General features: G+C 44.0%; 1 protein-coding gene across 1 annotated transcript; it reads right to left on the reverse strand.

Annotated features, from left to right (window-relative positions):
* Positions 1-142: 142 nt before the first annotated feature.
* On the reverse strand, positions 143-14,928 carry LOC106637825 (uncharacterized). Its single transcript, XM_014350786.2, has 11 exons — positions 14,220-14,928; positions 2,979-3,234; positions 2,734-2,891; positions 2,428-2,646; positions 2,189-2,340; positions 1,919-2,085; positions 1,493-1,648; positions 1,339-1,406; positions 985-1,230; positions 535-888; positions 143-452 (listed from the first exon to the last, which is right to left on the reverse strand). The coding sequence occupies exons 1-11, from the start codon at positions 14,287-14,289 to the stop codon at positions 286-288; spliced, it is 2,013 nt and encodes a 670-aa protein (XP_014206272.2). The 5' UTR covers positions 14,290-14,928; the 3' UTR covers positions 143-285.
* Positions 14,929-16,447: the final 1,519 nt, after the last annotated feature.

The raw sequence follows: 16,447 nt of genomic DNA on the forward strand, positions 1-16,447 counted from the left end.
AATGTAAAATTCAAACGAAACGACAATTTCTCAGAGCTCGTATTTGTTTCATGGATAATTTGTACAGTGACAAATGACTCGATGGGTTTTCCACGTATAAATTTTATTATTTCTACATAATACTTTATTACAATAACTGAGTTCGTATACACACACAATTGAGCGTAATTATTTACAAAAGGGCCTTAAAGAGTACGCCAGGGCGACGCGAGATTTTTCAACAAATCCCCGTCCTCCCTGTAACCGTCATTGGTTGATTCGTTGATCACGATTATTGTCATCACATCATTCTCTTGATGCGTAAAACCAAAGGAGCTGCCGATTGAGTAGGCAAACGACGAGTAACAGCGTCGCGATCGCCGATCCGTTCACTCTGATCGAATCTGTCGATGATTTTAAACTCGTCGTTCTTTCGGACGTCGTCGTCGTCGTCGTAGTCGTGGTGAACGACCCTAAAAAACAACAATTAAATCTCTCTCTCTGTGTACGGTGACAAACATAAAAAACGATCGTGTATATACGACGTGTAAGTACCTAGGACAAAGCCCCTCGTCCTCGTGGTGATGGTCGTCCGCACGGTCGTCGACGACACGGTCCTCACGGGCGTCGTGATCGAGACCGTGGACAGTCGGGTCGTCGTTTTCGTGGGTATCGTCGGGGCCGGGCTCGACGAGTTACCGTAACACTCGCCGTTCTTGTACAGCCGCATGCCCTCCGTCCTCGGGTCGATGGTTCTCAGGCAGTAGTCGCCGGCCTCCTTTATGTAGATCTCGTCGTCGCTGACGATCGCTCCCACGAAGCACTCGTGCGTCTTCGTGTCGTTCCTCATGGTGTACGTGTACGTCAGGCCCTTTTCCTCCCACTGGCCCAGACACAGGTACGTCCTCTCTGTTGGCCGCGACAGAAACGATTGTTATACACTCGAGGTGCTACATATACCACACTTGTACTCTTGTACAACATTACAATCCAAAGCCTCATCACCTTCGAAGAGCTCGCCGGTCTCGCAGCCGTAGACCTTGTAGTACATGATCTGCCTCGTGTAGCAGTTGCTGCTGAGCTCGGCGCACGTGCCCGGCACGTCCGTTATCTGGCCGATGTACTGGCCCGTTATCGGGCAAGCCGACTCGCTGGGTTCGAGCCTGGCCAGGGTCCACCAGACCGCGTGGTCCAGCAGTCGGCTCGTGTTGTTGCACAGATACGGCTGGTACACCGGACTCGAGGACGTCACTGTGTTGCAACATCATCATCGTTGTCAATGTACAAGTGTTTTTTTGAAGAAAAAAAAAAAAAAAAAAAAAAAGGGCAGTACACCTATATATACGTGTTAGTACCGACCTGTCATGAACTCCAAAACGTTCTCGCTGCGCTGCTTCATTACCATGCACGAGTAGGCTTCTTGTTCGCTGGAAAGTATACATTTATGTTTACACAAACTTTTGATAAATATATAATGGTTTTTTTTTGTTTTCAAAACTCGTTAAATGTTTACCATTGGTCTCTAAAGAAAACGATGTACCGGCCGTCCTGGTCGTTCGAGTCTACGGTGACGAAGGTAAAACTCTTGTAGCCGTTCAAGTCGTTGAACGTCATCGTCCCGTTGACTATGAGCGTCTCCTCCCACTCGCCCTGCGCCCATTTGGGAAACCTATACACACAGAGACAGTTTATCAAACGATTCATTCACAATTGGCGTTTATTTTACAAAACTGCACAGCAAAATTTTCTTATGGAATTGCTGAACGGTAAATTTTTTTTTTTTCAGAATGAAATCAACTGATTCTGGCTGAACAAATTTTTTTCATGCATCGCTATTCGCAATAGTAGACTGAGAAAATTAAATTTTTTTTTTTTTTTTTTTTTTTTTCATATCAAATTAATGGGATATATGATTGTGCTAAAAATCTCCAAAACTCACGTGTTCAAGTTATCGATGACGTAGTCCGGCATCTTCTTCTGCGTCGTCGTCTTGCTGAGGACGAGGCTCTCGTAGCCGCTGGTCGAGTTGTGCAGGTTCGCAGAGCAGCTCGAGTCACTGCTCAACGTCAGATACGTTTTTCCGGTTTTGCTGTCGACGTGATACAACTACCATCGAAATACCGGGCATTATTATCTCTCACTCGCGGGCGATGAAAGGGGGAGGGGAGGAAAAAATTAGGGGCTGATGTATTAAACCACAGCAACTCACCCCGCAGCGATACCTCGGCCTTCTGCGTTTGGCGGGCCCAGAAAAACTCGTTGAACCCCTGCTGTCCAGAAATGCCACGTACCTGAGCGCGTCGCTGCTCGCCCTCGCGCCCGGGGAAGCCGGCCAACTGCCCAGGCACTCGAAGGTCGCGTCTACCGCGTCAACAACAGCTCGTATTATTAAAAAAACAAAACAAAAAAAAAAAAAATTTTGGGCCCATCGGGCAGTATCACACGTACCGTGGTCCTCGAAGGTGCACCGCCGGAAGCGAAAATTAAGAATCGAGCCGTTCGGGCAGTTGTCGACGTCCGAGGAGAACGAGGTGCACTCGTCCCTCGTCTCGGCGCTGTTGTGCTCGAGGGCCCCGTACTCGTAGTTCACGCTGTACTTGTACCGGTACTTGCCCGACAGCGGACAAAACTCGTTCCTCACCGGCTCGTCGCCCACGTCGAGCGTACCTGACGCACATACACAACATTGAATTATATACCATACACAACCAATACAAATGATGTATATGCCTGCTGAGGCGAAAAGCCGCTTACGGTAGAGGATGGAGCTGACGTCGAGGTGTTGGCAGGAGGCCACGGCGAGGCTCTCGTTGGCGTAACACCTGTCCAGGCTCTGCGAGAAGACCTCGATGACGTTGGCCGAGCGCCGCGCCAGCCTGAAGCATCGGATACAGTGGTCGTAGACCCCTCGCCTGCAATGTTTGCCACACGCTGTTGTAAATTTACAGTACATACAGTTGGGGGTGGGGGAGGGAGGGAGTGGGAGATAAAACGCGTACCTGTCCCTCAGTAGAACTTTGTCGTCGATCCTGCGGTAGCAGTAGCCCCAGGCGGGTATGGCGTTGAAGGTTATGTTCAGGGCTGCGTATCGCACCGGCGGCTCGTCCTCGGCCCGGCGTTTAACCGGCTCGTCCCTCGGCACCTGCATCACGAACTCGCCCTGGTACTTTGCCGAGAAGTAACAACCCGACATCTGCTCGGCCGGTGCTGCCCCGTTGCTCAGGAACTCCTCCTCGCTGGCTATCGTCGACAAACCTGTTCCACATTTTGTTTATCATCATTTGATATGAATAAAGACACGGACAAGGTTAATAGCCTATAATTCCATAATTCCGAGGCGCACCCGAAGGGAACGGGAAACCCAGCGGGGGAAGAGAGAAACAAGTGAAAAAAGGAAGAAGAAAAAAGAAACTTTGACGAGCGCGGCACAAAAAGCGGAAGTGCACCTAGGAGAAATGGAATCCCGTGTACAGGCAAGTATAGCGACGAGGACGGCGTAATAACTAAATCCGCAGTCATTATCCCACGCTCTTAATCGACAGAGCTAGGGGGGAGGGGGCTCTCTTTTTTTGCAAATCGGCCTCGCCGCGGCTGCAGCCAACCGAGACGCGCTTAATGCCCCGTCGCTGCTGCTGCTGCTGGTGCATGGTATCAAAGGAACAGCCAGCCAAGATGGGATTATATACTTGCTCGCGCAAAAAAACAAAGTGGCTGTGTACCTGTATACATATTTATATATTCGCAGCAGTGAGTATAACAAAGCCGGAGAAACCATTTCCATTTGATATTTTCTTTTTCTCTTGTTACTATTTGTACACTTTGAATTTCGTTTTGATTTTTCACGAGATTCAAAATACACGTTCGACGAGCTTGTTTGGCTTTTGATAAGATTAAGTCTTGTGTGCTCTGCGCAAACAAGTATGGCGCGGCGTCCACCTTTGATCTTTTTTTCTTGCGATACGCGTTGCAACAATCAGTATTTCACCTGCAGCTTTCATGCACGTTTAATCAATCTACTCGTTGTCAGTTGTCAAAACGTATGTTTCATGCGCAGTAAGCTTTTGTTTATTCCCAGGTATAGGTATATACCGTTTGGGCTGCTCGTTCTCAGGGGCCGAAATCTCTAATCAAAACTTAATTGCGGAGCATCCACAGGCGGGTACATGTATTTTTCGACAAAACATTTTCCCATGAAAAAAAAAAAAAAAGTGAGGGTTTGCGGGTGTACGTGTAATTTCGAGAGACAAAACGACTTCCAGGCCCCAAAGTCACTAACGACGCGCAGAAGCCTCGTAAAAAAATGAGAACTCGGATGAGAAAGAAAATTGAAAAAGGAAAAAAAAAAAAAAAACTGACAGCGGCACGATGACGACCGTCAAACCCGATCCGAGCCAAGAGGCACACACGTGCAAGCCCGACCGATTCTCGTTTCGACCAAATGGCGTATAATAAGCATATAGCACTCGAAAAGAAAGAGAGATCACAAGTGCGCTTATGTGTACAGGTTGCTCCATGCAGGGCCCGCCGCGGTTCGGATGAAACCCGCAGAGAGAGAGAGAGAGAGAGTTTCATCCGTACAGGTGGGCCGAAGATATAATATATCCCTTGGCTTCCTCTCGTAGGTGCATGAGACCGGAAGTGCGCTCTCGCTTTTTTGCCCACCATATAATACTTATAGGGATCCGATACACGCACACACGCCCGACTCGTGTTTTTTCTCTTCTCCTCCTCCTCCTCTGCGGATGGTATACCCATACATATATATAGGTATGTATCTCGGATGCGTGCGTGTATCGGTACAGAGATCGGTATACACACACGTGCACGTTATATTCGCGCGACTTTCGAGCTTCTCCAACAGCAGGCAGACAGGCGAGGTTTGGAATTTCACTTTTTATTCCTGCATCTGTAATACATACGTATACCGTACATATACTTGACTCGGCGGTGTGTGTGTGTGTATGTGTATACACACGTGTAATTTGCATCGGTATAGTTTCATAATGACGGGGTTGTTGCGAGAGCTGCATCAGATCCGGCCGGTTTAATGCGTTTCATTTGTTTCTTCTTCTCTGCGCTGTACCTCTGTATTATATATACACACGTGATATACTTTTCATTCGGCCAATTATATGTATATGTATATATACGCTTAATCTACTTTCCCACACTTTTAAATGTCTTATTACAATAATGTATACATACGTACGCCGCATTTATAATTATTAAACATAATTTATGCGCACAAGTGTAATGTATATACGTGCACTTGTTGAGCATCATCGGGGGAAGGGCGGATAAGCTCGCGCTCGTTTGCCCTTTACTCGCGAGTCGCGAGTTTTTTTTTTTTTTTGCGCGTTTATTCTGGTTAAGGAAAAAGGAAAGAATTCGCTCGTATGTACACTTTACTTTTAGTTATCGGTGCGTCACATCGGCTTTACTTTATTTTTCTTTTCTTTCTTTTTTTTTTTTTTTTTTGGTACATATACTTACGTACTTTTTTTTTTTTTTTTTATCTCTTTGAAAAGATACGCGCTTACGTGCTTACGTCTCAAAGTCTCGTAACGGATCGAGGCTTTTGTCGCGCTTATCTGCCGTAATATAATATTGTAAGTATACACACACACACTATAATATTTTGTCGAGGCGTTGCAGAGCACACGCAAGTGTATATTATACCCATCACCTATAAATATATCTCCCGGTGTCGCCGCCCGAGGTCTGTAATTTTCGTCGTTCTTCGACAAAGCGTCCTCGCGCCATCAGGTCGAGTGTTACATCCACGTTTGTACAATAGAAAGGCAAATAGACAATCGCTGCGTATAGGGAAAAAAAAGAGGTTCAGTCAGGCCGCAAGAAAGGAGAAAAAAAATAGAAAATGAGTATACGAGCCACAGCTACGGCGGAACGTTCTCACACGAGGGGAAGAGACGAGAGAGAGAAAAGAGAAGAGGAGAAGAAGGTGGTCGGGATGATAATGACGGTGTTCCTGTGAGCGCGCGGTTATTTCTCAGTCGCGGAGAGGTGCGCCTTGTACAAATGTGTATACTTATACCACACGTAACATGGAAGATCAGAAAGAAGAAAAAAAAGAAAAGAGCCGAGATGACGCTCCCGAAAATATTATATATATATACCCTATAGGGAAGAAGAAAGAGCGAGCGATCTAATCGCGGGGAACGCGTATATATGTATATAAGACGCGCCGGCGCGTATAGCCGCAACTTCCGCTCTTTTGTGTTCGAACAGCTGTCTCTCGCGCTCACCGCCACCGACCACCCTTTTTTCTCTCTCTCTCTGCCGTGCCGGTAAGATACAGCTATATAGGTATATACACAATTCCTCTTGAATTCCCAATTTACCTTGCTCTCCGTCTCTTTTCGCTCTCGATGCCCGCCAAGCCCCGTGGTATCGTGCTCCCTTGTTGTTTTACCGTCCACGCACTTTTCCGCCTCCCATTGTTATTTTTTTTGCCTTTCCACTCCATTACCCGTTCAATTACCTCTGATCCGTCTCTTCTCTTCCTTCCACCCATCCCCCCCTTTTTTTCCAAATCGATTTGCAATGGCGATCTCTCTCTCTCTCTCTTGGACTCACCAATTTTAGTTCGATTTTTTTTTTTTTTTTTTTTTTTTTTTACCTATGTCATAAAAATACATGAAAATTACCGATCATACCTCCAACGGAAGGACAAACGCATTGGTTTCAAGCCCATGAGGGAGAAGGCTCTCGGTGATGTATATATACTTTGCCACTCAACTCTCTTTCTGCAGCTCTTGAACACATCACCGTCCGACAGGCGGGCGCGTGCATCAGCTGTACAAGAGCTCCTAAATTTATACACCCCTTATACTCTCTTGAGCGCACATAACCGGTAAGGATCGAAAAGCGTATAACCGGTATACATGTATATTACACACACTTATTTATATGCATACACTTTGATTATAACATACGTCAGTCACGAGTCTCGAGATAAAAAGAGAGACTCCATCGTTCCGTGTATCTTTCAATTTTGTCTTTCTCGTCACTTACTTCTTTTTTTTTTCTTTATTTTTCCCTCGGTACGTAGGATAAGTATCTTCATCTCCTTCGCCTCTCCTATACGTACATGCCCATCGGAGCGCCGCCTGGCTTTGTTGATAAATATGCGCTCCAGCCCCCATAATATATATATACCTTTACACGTCCTTTTCTTATTACTTCGCAATCATCAAGCCATCGTGCAATTATCCGACTCTCTCTCTCTCTCTTTTGTGTACAAGGTATACTATACGTAACGCACGTGCCATCTGTCGCTCAGCTGCTGCCGTCGCTCCCGCTATATTACGACACTTGTGTTGTTATGGGTGTAAGGTATATATACGTGACCGTCCACCCCGTGGATGGAATTGTCCCTCTATTGTACACACCCACCGCTAATGTGCAGTTATATATTATATAGTTAAACAAAATCTTGCGCCAACCCCCTTTTTTCCTTTCAAAATCCCATGTAAGTAAACATGCACACACGCGAAATTCACAATTCAATACTCCTTATACTTGTTCCTCCAAAAAAAAAAAAAAAAAAAAAAACAAAAAAAAAATTTTTTAAAAGGAGAAACAATGGCACTCACCAATCATCGTGACAATACACACCATATAAGGTAAAACGCCCAATACTTGGACAGATTTTTCGAAACTAATTTTAACGCTCATATTCCGAAGTTAATGTGCAATACTTCCATATTTTTTAAATAATTACTTGTAATTAGGATGCCTTAGGATTATATAACACACAAAAAATGTTTTAAAATAGCTCTTAAATAATAGTTATCGTACATTTTAAAACATGTCAACTTATCGGAGTAGTTGGACAATCATTCTCGACTGTCGTAGTAGTTGGACAACCTTGAAAACCAAAAGTTGGACAATGCTGCAGTACTTGGACAAGTTGGAAAGCAGTACTTGGACAATACTAACTTAAACGATTTTACAGTTGTATAAATTACGATAAGGCACAAGTACTTATTAAAACTAAAGTATGTATTTAGATAAATACCTTATAACGAAAAAATGTTAACGAAGGGGATAAATAATAACAAATTTATTACGTAAAATTCGTAAGTAAAATTATTAATCTTTTTTCCAAAAATAATTTATTAAATGCAAGATAAATCCCTCAGGGTGCATTTTGATTTTCAACATTTTCAATTGTGAGGAATCGCACTTCTCCTTCTTGATTTGAATTTTCTTTAGAAGGAACTGCATCTCTTCAATAGCAAACGAATTATCCAACTCAATTAAGCTCTCACCTCGGTACTCAGTTTTTTCAATTATTCTATCAGTGAGATAGTGTAAAACCAATTTTACTGTTTTTTTTTTAATTTTGTTATTTAAGATTTATTTTTAATAAGACTATAATTTTTCTTACTTTTCTTTTTTGTTTTTGTTGTATGACCTCCACTTTTGTTCTTTTTCATTATTTTATATTTTTTTAAAAACATTTTTCCTCTTTTCAGAACCCATACTTCATCTGTATTTACAGTGAATTGGAGGTTAACTTTTAAAAATGTTGAAAAAACAATTTTCTTAAAGCGGTGCACCCCTTAACAACAAAACTGATTAGTAAAGTGTTTTTTTTCTACAAAGTACTTCACTTTTTATACACTTTTGTTTAAAAAATTCGCATAAAAGATTAACTACGTTAAAAGGTAAACAACTTTGATTGTATGTCCATGTACTGGCTACGACGTTTTTGTGCCTATGACCTGAAGTTGGACAAGAGCTCCACGTCTGTCCAACTACTACGAAATCGTGAGGTGTACTTGGACAGCTAATTTTACATTATAAAAATTTTTTTTGTCCACGATTACATTAGAAATATTGTTAATTAATGTAAAAGTTGTAAAATAATACCATACAGCATTTATACAAATGCATTGGATTAATTTTAACGAGCATTACCTATTATCAAAATCATAGAAAACGGAGAAAAATTATCGCAGTCTTATGGCGCCTACGGTGAAATTTAGAATCATTCGCATGTATTAAATGTTGCTGAAATTTTTTTAAAAATTCAAGTATATCATCAATAATAATCATAGCAATATTAATCTATTACGTTTTTTAAAATATCTCTTTTTTATTTGCTACAATGACTGATTTTCCACTGTCCAAGTATCGGTCTGAATTTCAGTTTTGTCCAAGTATTGGGCGTTTTACCTTAGTGCTCTCGGGCGCGATATCACGTATATCCCGTTACATAGGATAATACGAGAGGTGCTATTTTTTTCTTCTTCTCTCGCACGTATATGTATAGGTAAGCCGGGAGCGCGCGAGTATATATGAATTTTTGCGAACAATAACAATGGACAACGCGATACCTCGTGCGATATCCGATGCCTTAATGATGATGTATAGGCAAGCTCTGTATATATATATTGTATCCACACCTATGCAGGGAAACGAAGAAAAGAGGTATAAGGTGCTGTGTATGTATATACGCGAAGAAGAGAAAGAGTGAATTGCTGCAGCTGCGATTTCGCAAAAGAGCGCCTCCAGCCAGTAAGTGTGTAAGTATACCTACTTATTTTGCACACTGAATCCAGGCACACACGTGTGCACATGCAGTAACTGCAGTTAAGTTGAGCTCACTCGCCCTCTTTTGAGGCCATTTTCAATGAGAGAGTCGCGCAACTGCATAGCAACGTCGTTGCCGATCTTTACGTATATATATATGTGATGCAGTTTCGCGACAACGCATATAAATATATCCAAGACACGACTGAGATTAAGCATACTTATACAGTGACCTAAAAGATTGTAAAACACCTATATGCACATAAGATTGTCAACTCATGCGAAGGAAACGGGGTGTAAATATACGATTGTAATATTACAGTGATTCAGCGATTATTGAAAAATTCAGGGCAGGTGACTAATCCGGCGTAACATTATTATTAATTTCATCGTACATGGGCATATTATATTATTATGTCCTTTTAATACTCGTCCGAAGAATTTAACTCGCGCTGTATGTGCAGGTACTATGCTCACATAATATAATATGAGTAAATATAACATAATATGATATAAAAACGCTGTAGGGGACGTGCATGTTTCCCCCGCGCGGGTACACACGCAAAGACAGGCATATATCCCCTCTCGATGGATTTTTCCCGGAGACACTACACAGATCTTGTTCCGCGATAACCCCTATATGTATACCACTACAGGGTTGGACTTCCGGCTCGGCTGTCTAAAATATAGTATCGGCACAGTGTTGGTGTTTCACTCAGCCCCCCCAGTGAGAAAAAAATTAAATTTGATGTGATGCCTACCGTCCACTATACCCAGGGAGGGAGGGGAATCGGTAACGACCCACGCGTTCTTATCTCGACCCGCACCCTCGAAACGTGAAAATACATTTTTTTTTCACTATCTCTCGCACCGGTGCTCGTTTCACATGTGTATATAATATACGTATATGTATAGCGGGCACCGCGCGTCTTGGGAGATAATTGCTTTTCGTTATTATATTTTACCAAGGTTCCGAAAGACGTTTAATTAATTTCGTAATTGAAGACTCCGGTACTTGCGTGCACGAGCCCCTCGAAATCAATTCGCGGGGCTCCTTTTGTTTCCCCATCTTCCCCGCCCAACTTTTTTTTTTTTTTTTTTTTTTTTTCTTCTCTTCTCTTGAAAGTATAACGCGCAAAGAGAGCCAGACCGCGGTGCAGATAAGGAAACGCTCCTGGCATGAATCATCCCTGGATTATTTCTCGTCACGCGAGATTTACTTTGAACGCGCTCGCGCGCACCTGCCATATCGGTAGATATATGTATATATTATATGTTTCATGAAAAATAAACCAGAAAAGAAAAACCCCGCGTAAGCTTTTATATTTTGGAAGCGGCTTTTTTTTTATACAAACGCACACACGGTGTGGATGTATCTCTGAATTGAAAATCAACCCAAGATTGACAGATCGGAGATACTCCATCCGGATGTTTTGGCTCCCCCTTCCCCTCCCCCTCGATGCCAATTAAGCCGAGAGTGTGTAACTTAACGAGGGGTTTTCACGGGGGAGTCGTTGTCACCTCTCTCTATGTGGCTGTGTCGCTAAGAATATCATAATATAACCACGACTGGTATTTGGTATATAGAGTTGGACTTGGGTGGTCCATCCTATTTATATGAGAAGGCGAGCGAGGTGTGCAAGTACTTTTTTCTTTTTTTTTCTCTTGTATAGAAAACTATACACTGTCCGATCGTCTTGAGCGAGAATCGACGGACACAAAGAGGATCCGCGGAAAATTTCGCAAATTAATACTCGATTAATATTTCCATGGGCGCGCGTCCGCGTTGCTGCTTTTTCAACAGAAATAAAAAAAAAAAAAAAAAGAAGGAGATAGAGGAGGAAGATAAATACGCGCTCGGAATATTTATCGCCCACAGGTAAAGGTATATACGTGTACAGCCGCGGGTATATAATGGACGAGAGAAACAAGCGCTTCCCATTAGGATGACTGGACTCGGCTCGGTAGTCCTTTGCCGGGAGGGAGAGAAAACCAGTTCACCCACTTGCCGCACCTCTTTCCTCTCTCGCTCTCTCTCTCTCTCTCTCTCTCTCGCCGAAGTTGTCGTCGTCGTCGCATCTTCTGCTCCTTCTTTCTCACGGCTTTTATTTACCTTTTTTTTTTTTTTTTTTTTTTTTTTTCTCCCCACCACGTATATTTTCACTCGCAAATATACCCACCCCCCTCCCCGCGTCTCTCTCTCTCCTTTTATTCAATGAGCAACCACATTTACGGACTCGATAAAGTTAACCTTCCCGTCTATACATTAAGTATACAAGATGCGATGCCGGTAAAGGGCCAATTTTTCCAAGTGATGGCCCAATGTACCCCCAACAATGTCCGCCAATAAACCATCTCCTGGAAAAAGAAAGCTCACCCGCCGTATAATGGGGATCGAGCGGCGATCGGCTATTACATGTGTATATATATATACGCTCGCAGAGGGCAAGTCCATTATATGCGTGTGTTATTCGAGCGGGGCCCCAAAGGCATATATATGGGCTATACACTGCACCTACTACTTAAAAAAAAATCCTCCCCACGGGGAGTCCTACCTGCCTGCAGTATTTTGTGTATACCTACCTGAACGCCCACATCCGACCTCCGTCAATTTTCTCCAAACGAGATCCGGACATTCCTGCTCCCGACCGTCCGGTCGATACGCACCGAAAAAAAAAAAAAAAATGCGGCACGTATGTATATACGTGTACATGTAAAAAAGAAGCACGAAAAAAAAAAAACGACACGAAGACCAAGGAGCCGAAACGAACGGAAAAGGAAAGAAATATAACAGCAGCTCTTATAACATGTATAGGGTTCGGGGTGAGGCTTTTGGTGTAAAGAATTAGTATTGTATGGGTTTGCGGTGGACGTTATAGAGGTGATGCTGCAGAAAAATAGAGAGGGAGTTTACGACGTCGCACATTGCGAGAGAGCATATATCCGGTCTCTCCTATTCTATACACTCTCTCCGAAAGCGCGCGTGTGTCATCTCGTTTCGAAGCCCGGCACTTTTTGCACGCCTCATTGTGCGTATAGGTATACCGTGGCGCGTCACCCTGAAATTTAATATAGCTCGCGTACACCGCACCTGAAAATCTCCCCTTCTTTCTCCTTGCAGCGTATGACATACTGTACAAACATTCGGGCTCGCCGTCGCGATAATCATGTGTCACACCCGTCACTTTGACGACAATTGTCGTTAAAGAAACAGCCAACTCGAAATTGCATTTTTTTTTTTTTTTTTTTTCTACATTTAGCGGTCAGAGAGAGAAAGCAGTGCCGTTTTTATTGCGCTCGTAAAACAAAGTCATAGTGTATCAGTGCTTGGAGGAGAAAAGGATTTACTCCGGATTTATAGCTGTTTTTGTCTTTATATTGACCGACCCATTGATTTTTCACTTCTCAAGAGCGTTTACAGCTCGGGGTATATATACTTATGCAGTAACGATGACAATGGGTGTAATTATGTACTCATCAGTTTTCCCGCTAATCTCTCCCCCCCCCCCGTTCTGTTGGCAAACGAAAGAAGAAAAGAGAAAAAAAAGCACAATGTAGATTTTAAATCGGCATAAATCGCTCAAAGAGCAACACACGGGTAAAAAGTATGCAAAGAAAGCCGGAAGGAGAGGAGAGGAAGAAAAATTTTTTTTTTTTTTTTCGGTAGACAAAACACCCGGGGGCTGGATCTCTCGGGGGACCACGGCGACGACGAGAATAGTGCACCTTTCGTGGAAACGCATCGGCTTTCGGAATTTCGTTCATTCACTCCCTCCCCTTTCATCCTCTCCGCTCGTTCATTCATCCGTGCTCCGGCCACCTATATATATATAATTATACGGGTGTACATTATAAAATACGTGGGCCTCGAAAAGCACCTCGTTATTCTTTCCTCCATCCTCATACGTACATTAGGTGTATTGTCATCTGCCGCAGTTGGACTATACACGGGATATATATATACATCGTTCCGGTGGCTGCGCATAAATATACCTATATGTATACTCGTGCAAGGGAAACAAGTGGACGAGCAGAGATGATATAGTATACAGTGGCACGCGTGGGGGGTGTACTAAAAATATGAAGAAATATAGCGGTCGAAGACACGGAGCCGCGGAAGAGAGTTGTTTGATCAATTTGCGACTCTGCTCGGCTATTACTTTTTTCTTCTTCTTCCTCTGTTTTTTTCTTTTCGCTCGCTTCTGTCGGGAGACGGGACTGCTTAATGTATACATGTCTCGGGGCAAAGAGATAGATGTACGGCCGATAGAGAGAGGCACAAAAAACAAAGGGATATATATTACACGGTAGTCTCGCTACACTATATGTATACGTATTTGCGTTGGTACCGCGAAAAGAGAAAGAGAGAGAGAGAGAGAAATCAAGGCGAAGAGGATATTAAGTAAAAAGCGATGAGGGGTAGGCAGCCCCAGGTATATATTATACGGTGTATTGTAAAAGAGACGATGGAGAAGAAACGGTACCGCGCCGAGATAACTATATAACAATTAAAGTGACCGCGGTGCACGACAATGCGACAGTGCGCGCAATGTAGATATTATATACGTTAAGTACAGGGTAGAGAGATAAAATGCCTCTTAATAAGAAGAAGAGGTGGTGTAAGTAGAGCGAGCGACTATAGAGTAATATGAGGTGCCATCGTATAGAATGATACCGACCTTGCACGCCGGGCCGCGCCAAGTGCACTAGCAACACCATCAGCCAAGGCAGCATCACCGGTTTCTCCATTGTGAATATCGGCTTTTATCTTCTCCTTCTTGCAATTGGTATAATTATTACTATGCTCTTCTTAAACCAATGGACACTGCATAACTATATATAATAATGTTAAACGCGCGAAATCCACAAGGAGCGAGTGCAAATATACATGTGTATTTAGTTATGCTTGAAAACCGCTGTACACCATCTATTGCAATTGTAATAGGTACGTGTCGGTGGTAATTTTCTTTAGATCCGTAGGCTGGTGCGTATATACCCAACACCAAGTGCAAAACTTATATAGCGGCACTCGTTGCACGTACACTCACGCGGGTAGATTTAACGCCAACGGAAAATCGGTATGAAACAGAGCGTGCGAGAAAGCAGGAGAAGTCCGTTGCTCCTTGTAATTTTTTTTTTTTTTTTTTTCCCGCGACTAGCATCTAGAGGCGCAAAACGTGTAAAGAATCATCCTCCTTTCTTGACAGTCGTCAGCTATCGGCTGCGGATGCCACCGGCGCTAGGCCCTGCAGGTAGCCGCCAGGCCCGCACCTCGCGTGCATGCCTGTATTAATTCCGTCTTCTCCGCTTCCCTCGCGATTTCTCGGCACTCCACCTTCACTTTGTTGTAAAACACCGCCGCCCCGCTCCCTTGCCGATCTCTCTCTCTCTCTCTCTCGATTGCTTACCGATACGTATGTGTATGTATGTATGTATATAGACACACGCGAGCGCGCACACCCGTACGGATAATACTCCTCTTCTTCCGTTAAATTACCGTATCACGATGACGAGCCGATTTTTTTTTTTTTTGTAATCGCGCCGTCACCCACGGGTTCTTTTAATTTGTTTGATAATTGTAACACCAGAAGCGCGCGTGGCGCGCACGCTTTTCCCAGCTCGACCGAGCGATCTCACCGCGCGCGCTCGTCTGAGGTGATGTGTAAATACGTGTGGGCCGCTGCGCTTGGTGCGCTCTACACTCTCTCTCTCTCGAGAGTGGTATACCAGAGGGGAATATCCGGAGGGGGAGCGAGAAAGAGAGAGAAACAGATCTCTCCCCTCCAGACGCGCGCCCACTCTCTTGTTTCCTTTTTCCCCCTTTCTCGATCCCTTGCCATTAATTTATTTTTTTTTATTTTTTTTATTTTTTGACTAGTGAGTATAACTTGTTTTCTTCGACCGCTATCAACTTTTGGTCCGCTCTCTTGCGTCCGGTCCTCTTTTTGAAAAAATCGGTAACAGCCCGATCGAGGTCAAGTTCGCAATCGGTAAGAAATCGGTGTTTTTTTTTTTTTTTCAACCGACGAGCGCGGAAAATTAAAAATCGAGCCGAGATCGATCACCTGTATATATACCTACACGCACCGGAGAGAAGGGAAGGAGCAAAAGGGAAAAAAGGCCCCCCATGAATAATTCACGGAGCCCGGCGATGAAGCTGCAAAACGAGAGCCCAAGTTTTCCGTAACGCACAAAAATTGCCTCTGGGGTGATGTGGACGTCAATATAATACTGGGCACTCTCTCGTGTTTTTTGTTATATTTTCTCATGTACCCATACACCGGCAAACATCTACATCATCGGCAGCAGCTCGTCGGCTCCCCTCATCGAAAGACAACCCGACGCGCCCCGGCGTCGCCAGCCGTATACACCTACATAATATTATACAAAAAGGGCGCAGGAAGAAGATGAAGAAGAAGAAACTATGGGGGATGGCCTTGCGAGGGTTATATATACATCGTACACAGCCGAAAAATATACGTGTATGGGTATTGTGTGATGTGCTCTGCCGAGGGGAAGGACAACCGCAAAACTTGGTCTCCTCCTCCGCAGCGTTACTTACTCCTTCTGCTTCCTCCTCCAGCCGAGCTCCGATGATGCGCGTCGGCTCCCGCGTCTCGAATGACTCTTCTCCCGTTTCTCTTCATCCTCTCCCATGTACGCAGCAAGTGTCGCAGATGCCCCGTTCGATTCCGCCCGCGGGTATTATTTTATTTACTTTTTTTTTTTTTCGCACGGGCTAACCCCTCCCCCCCCCCAGGTAATAATAATGACCCACACCATGTCTCAGTGGGTACACATGGTTCTCGGGGGGGCTCTCGAATGACCACGCGCGTCACACGCCCCATATATAATATATCGTATACATTACGTGCACACATGCGACAATGCGAGTCGAAAGGGTTTG

The sequence above is a fragment of the Copidosoma floridanum genome, unplaced genomic scaffold (assembly GCF_036245765.1).
Source record: "Copidosoma floridanum isolate Cflo_tuat_1 unplaced genomic scaffold, Cflo_Japanese_pri ptg000007l, whole genome shotgun sequence".
Lineage (NCBI taxonomy): Eukaryota > Metazoa > Arthropoda > Insecta > Hymenoptera > Encyrtidae > Copidosoma > Copidosoma floridanum.

Excerpts from the sequence above, each read along its gene's own strand:
- LOC106637825 (XM_014350786.2), bottom strand. The coding sequence starts at position 14,289 with ATGGAGAAACCGGTGATGCTGCCTTGGCTGATGGTGTTGCTAGTGCAC. Across the intron at positions 1,407-1,492 it reads GTTTTCTTTAGAGACCAATG|CGAACAAGAAGCCTACTCGT; the intron begins GTAAACATTTAA and ends TATACTTTCCAG. Across the intron at positions 1,231-1,338 it reads CGTTTTGGAGTTCATGACAG|TGACGTCCTCGAGTCCGGTG; the intron begins GTCGGTACTAAC and ends GTTGCAACACAG.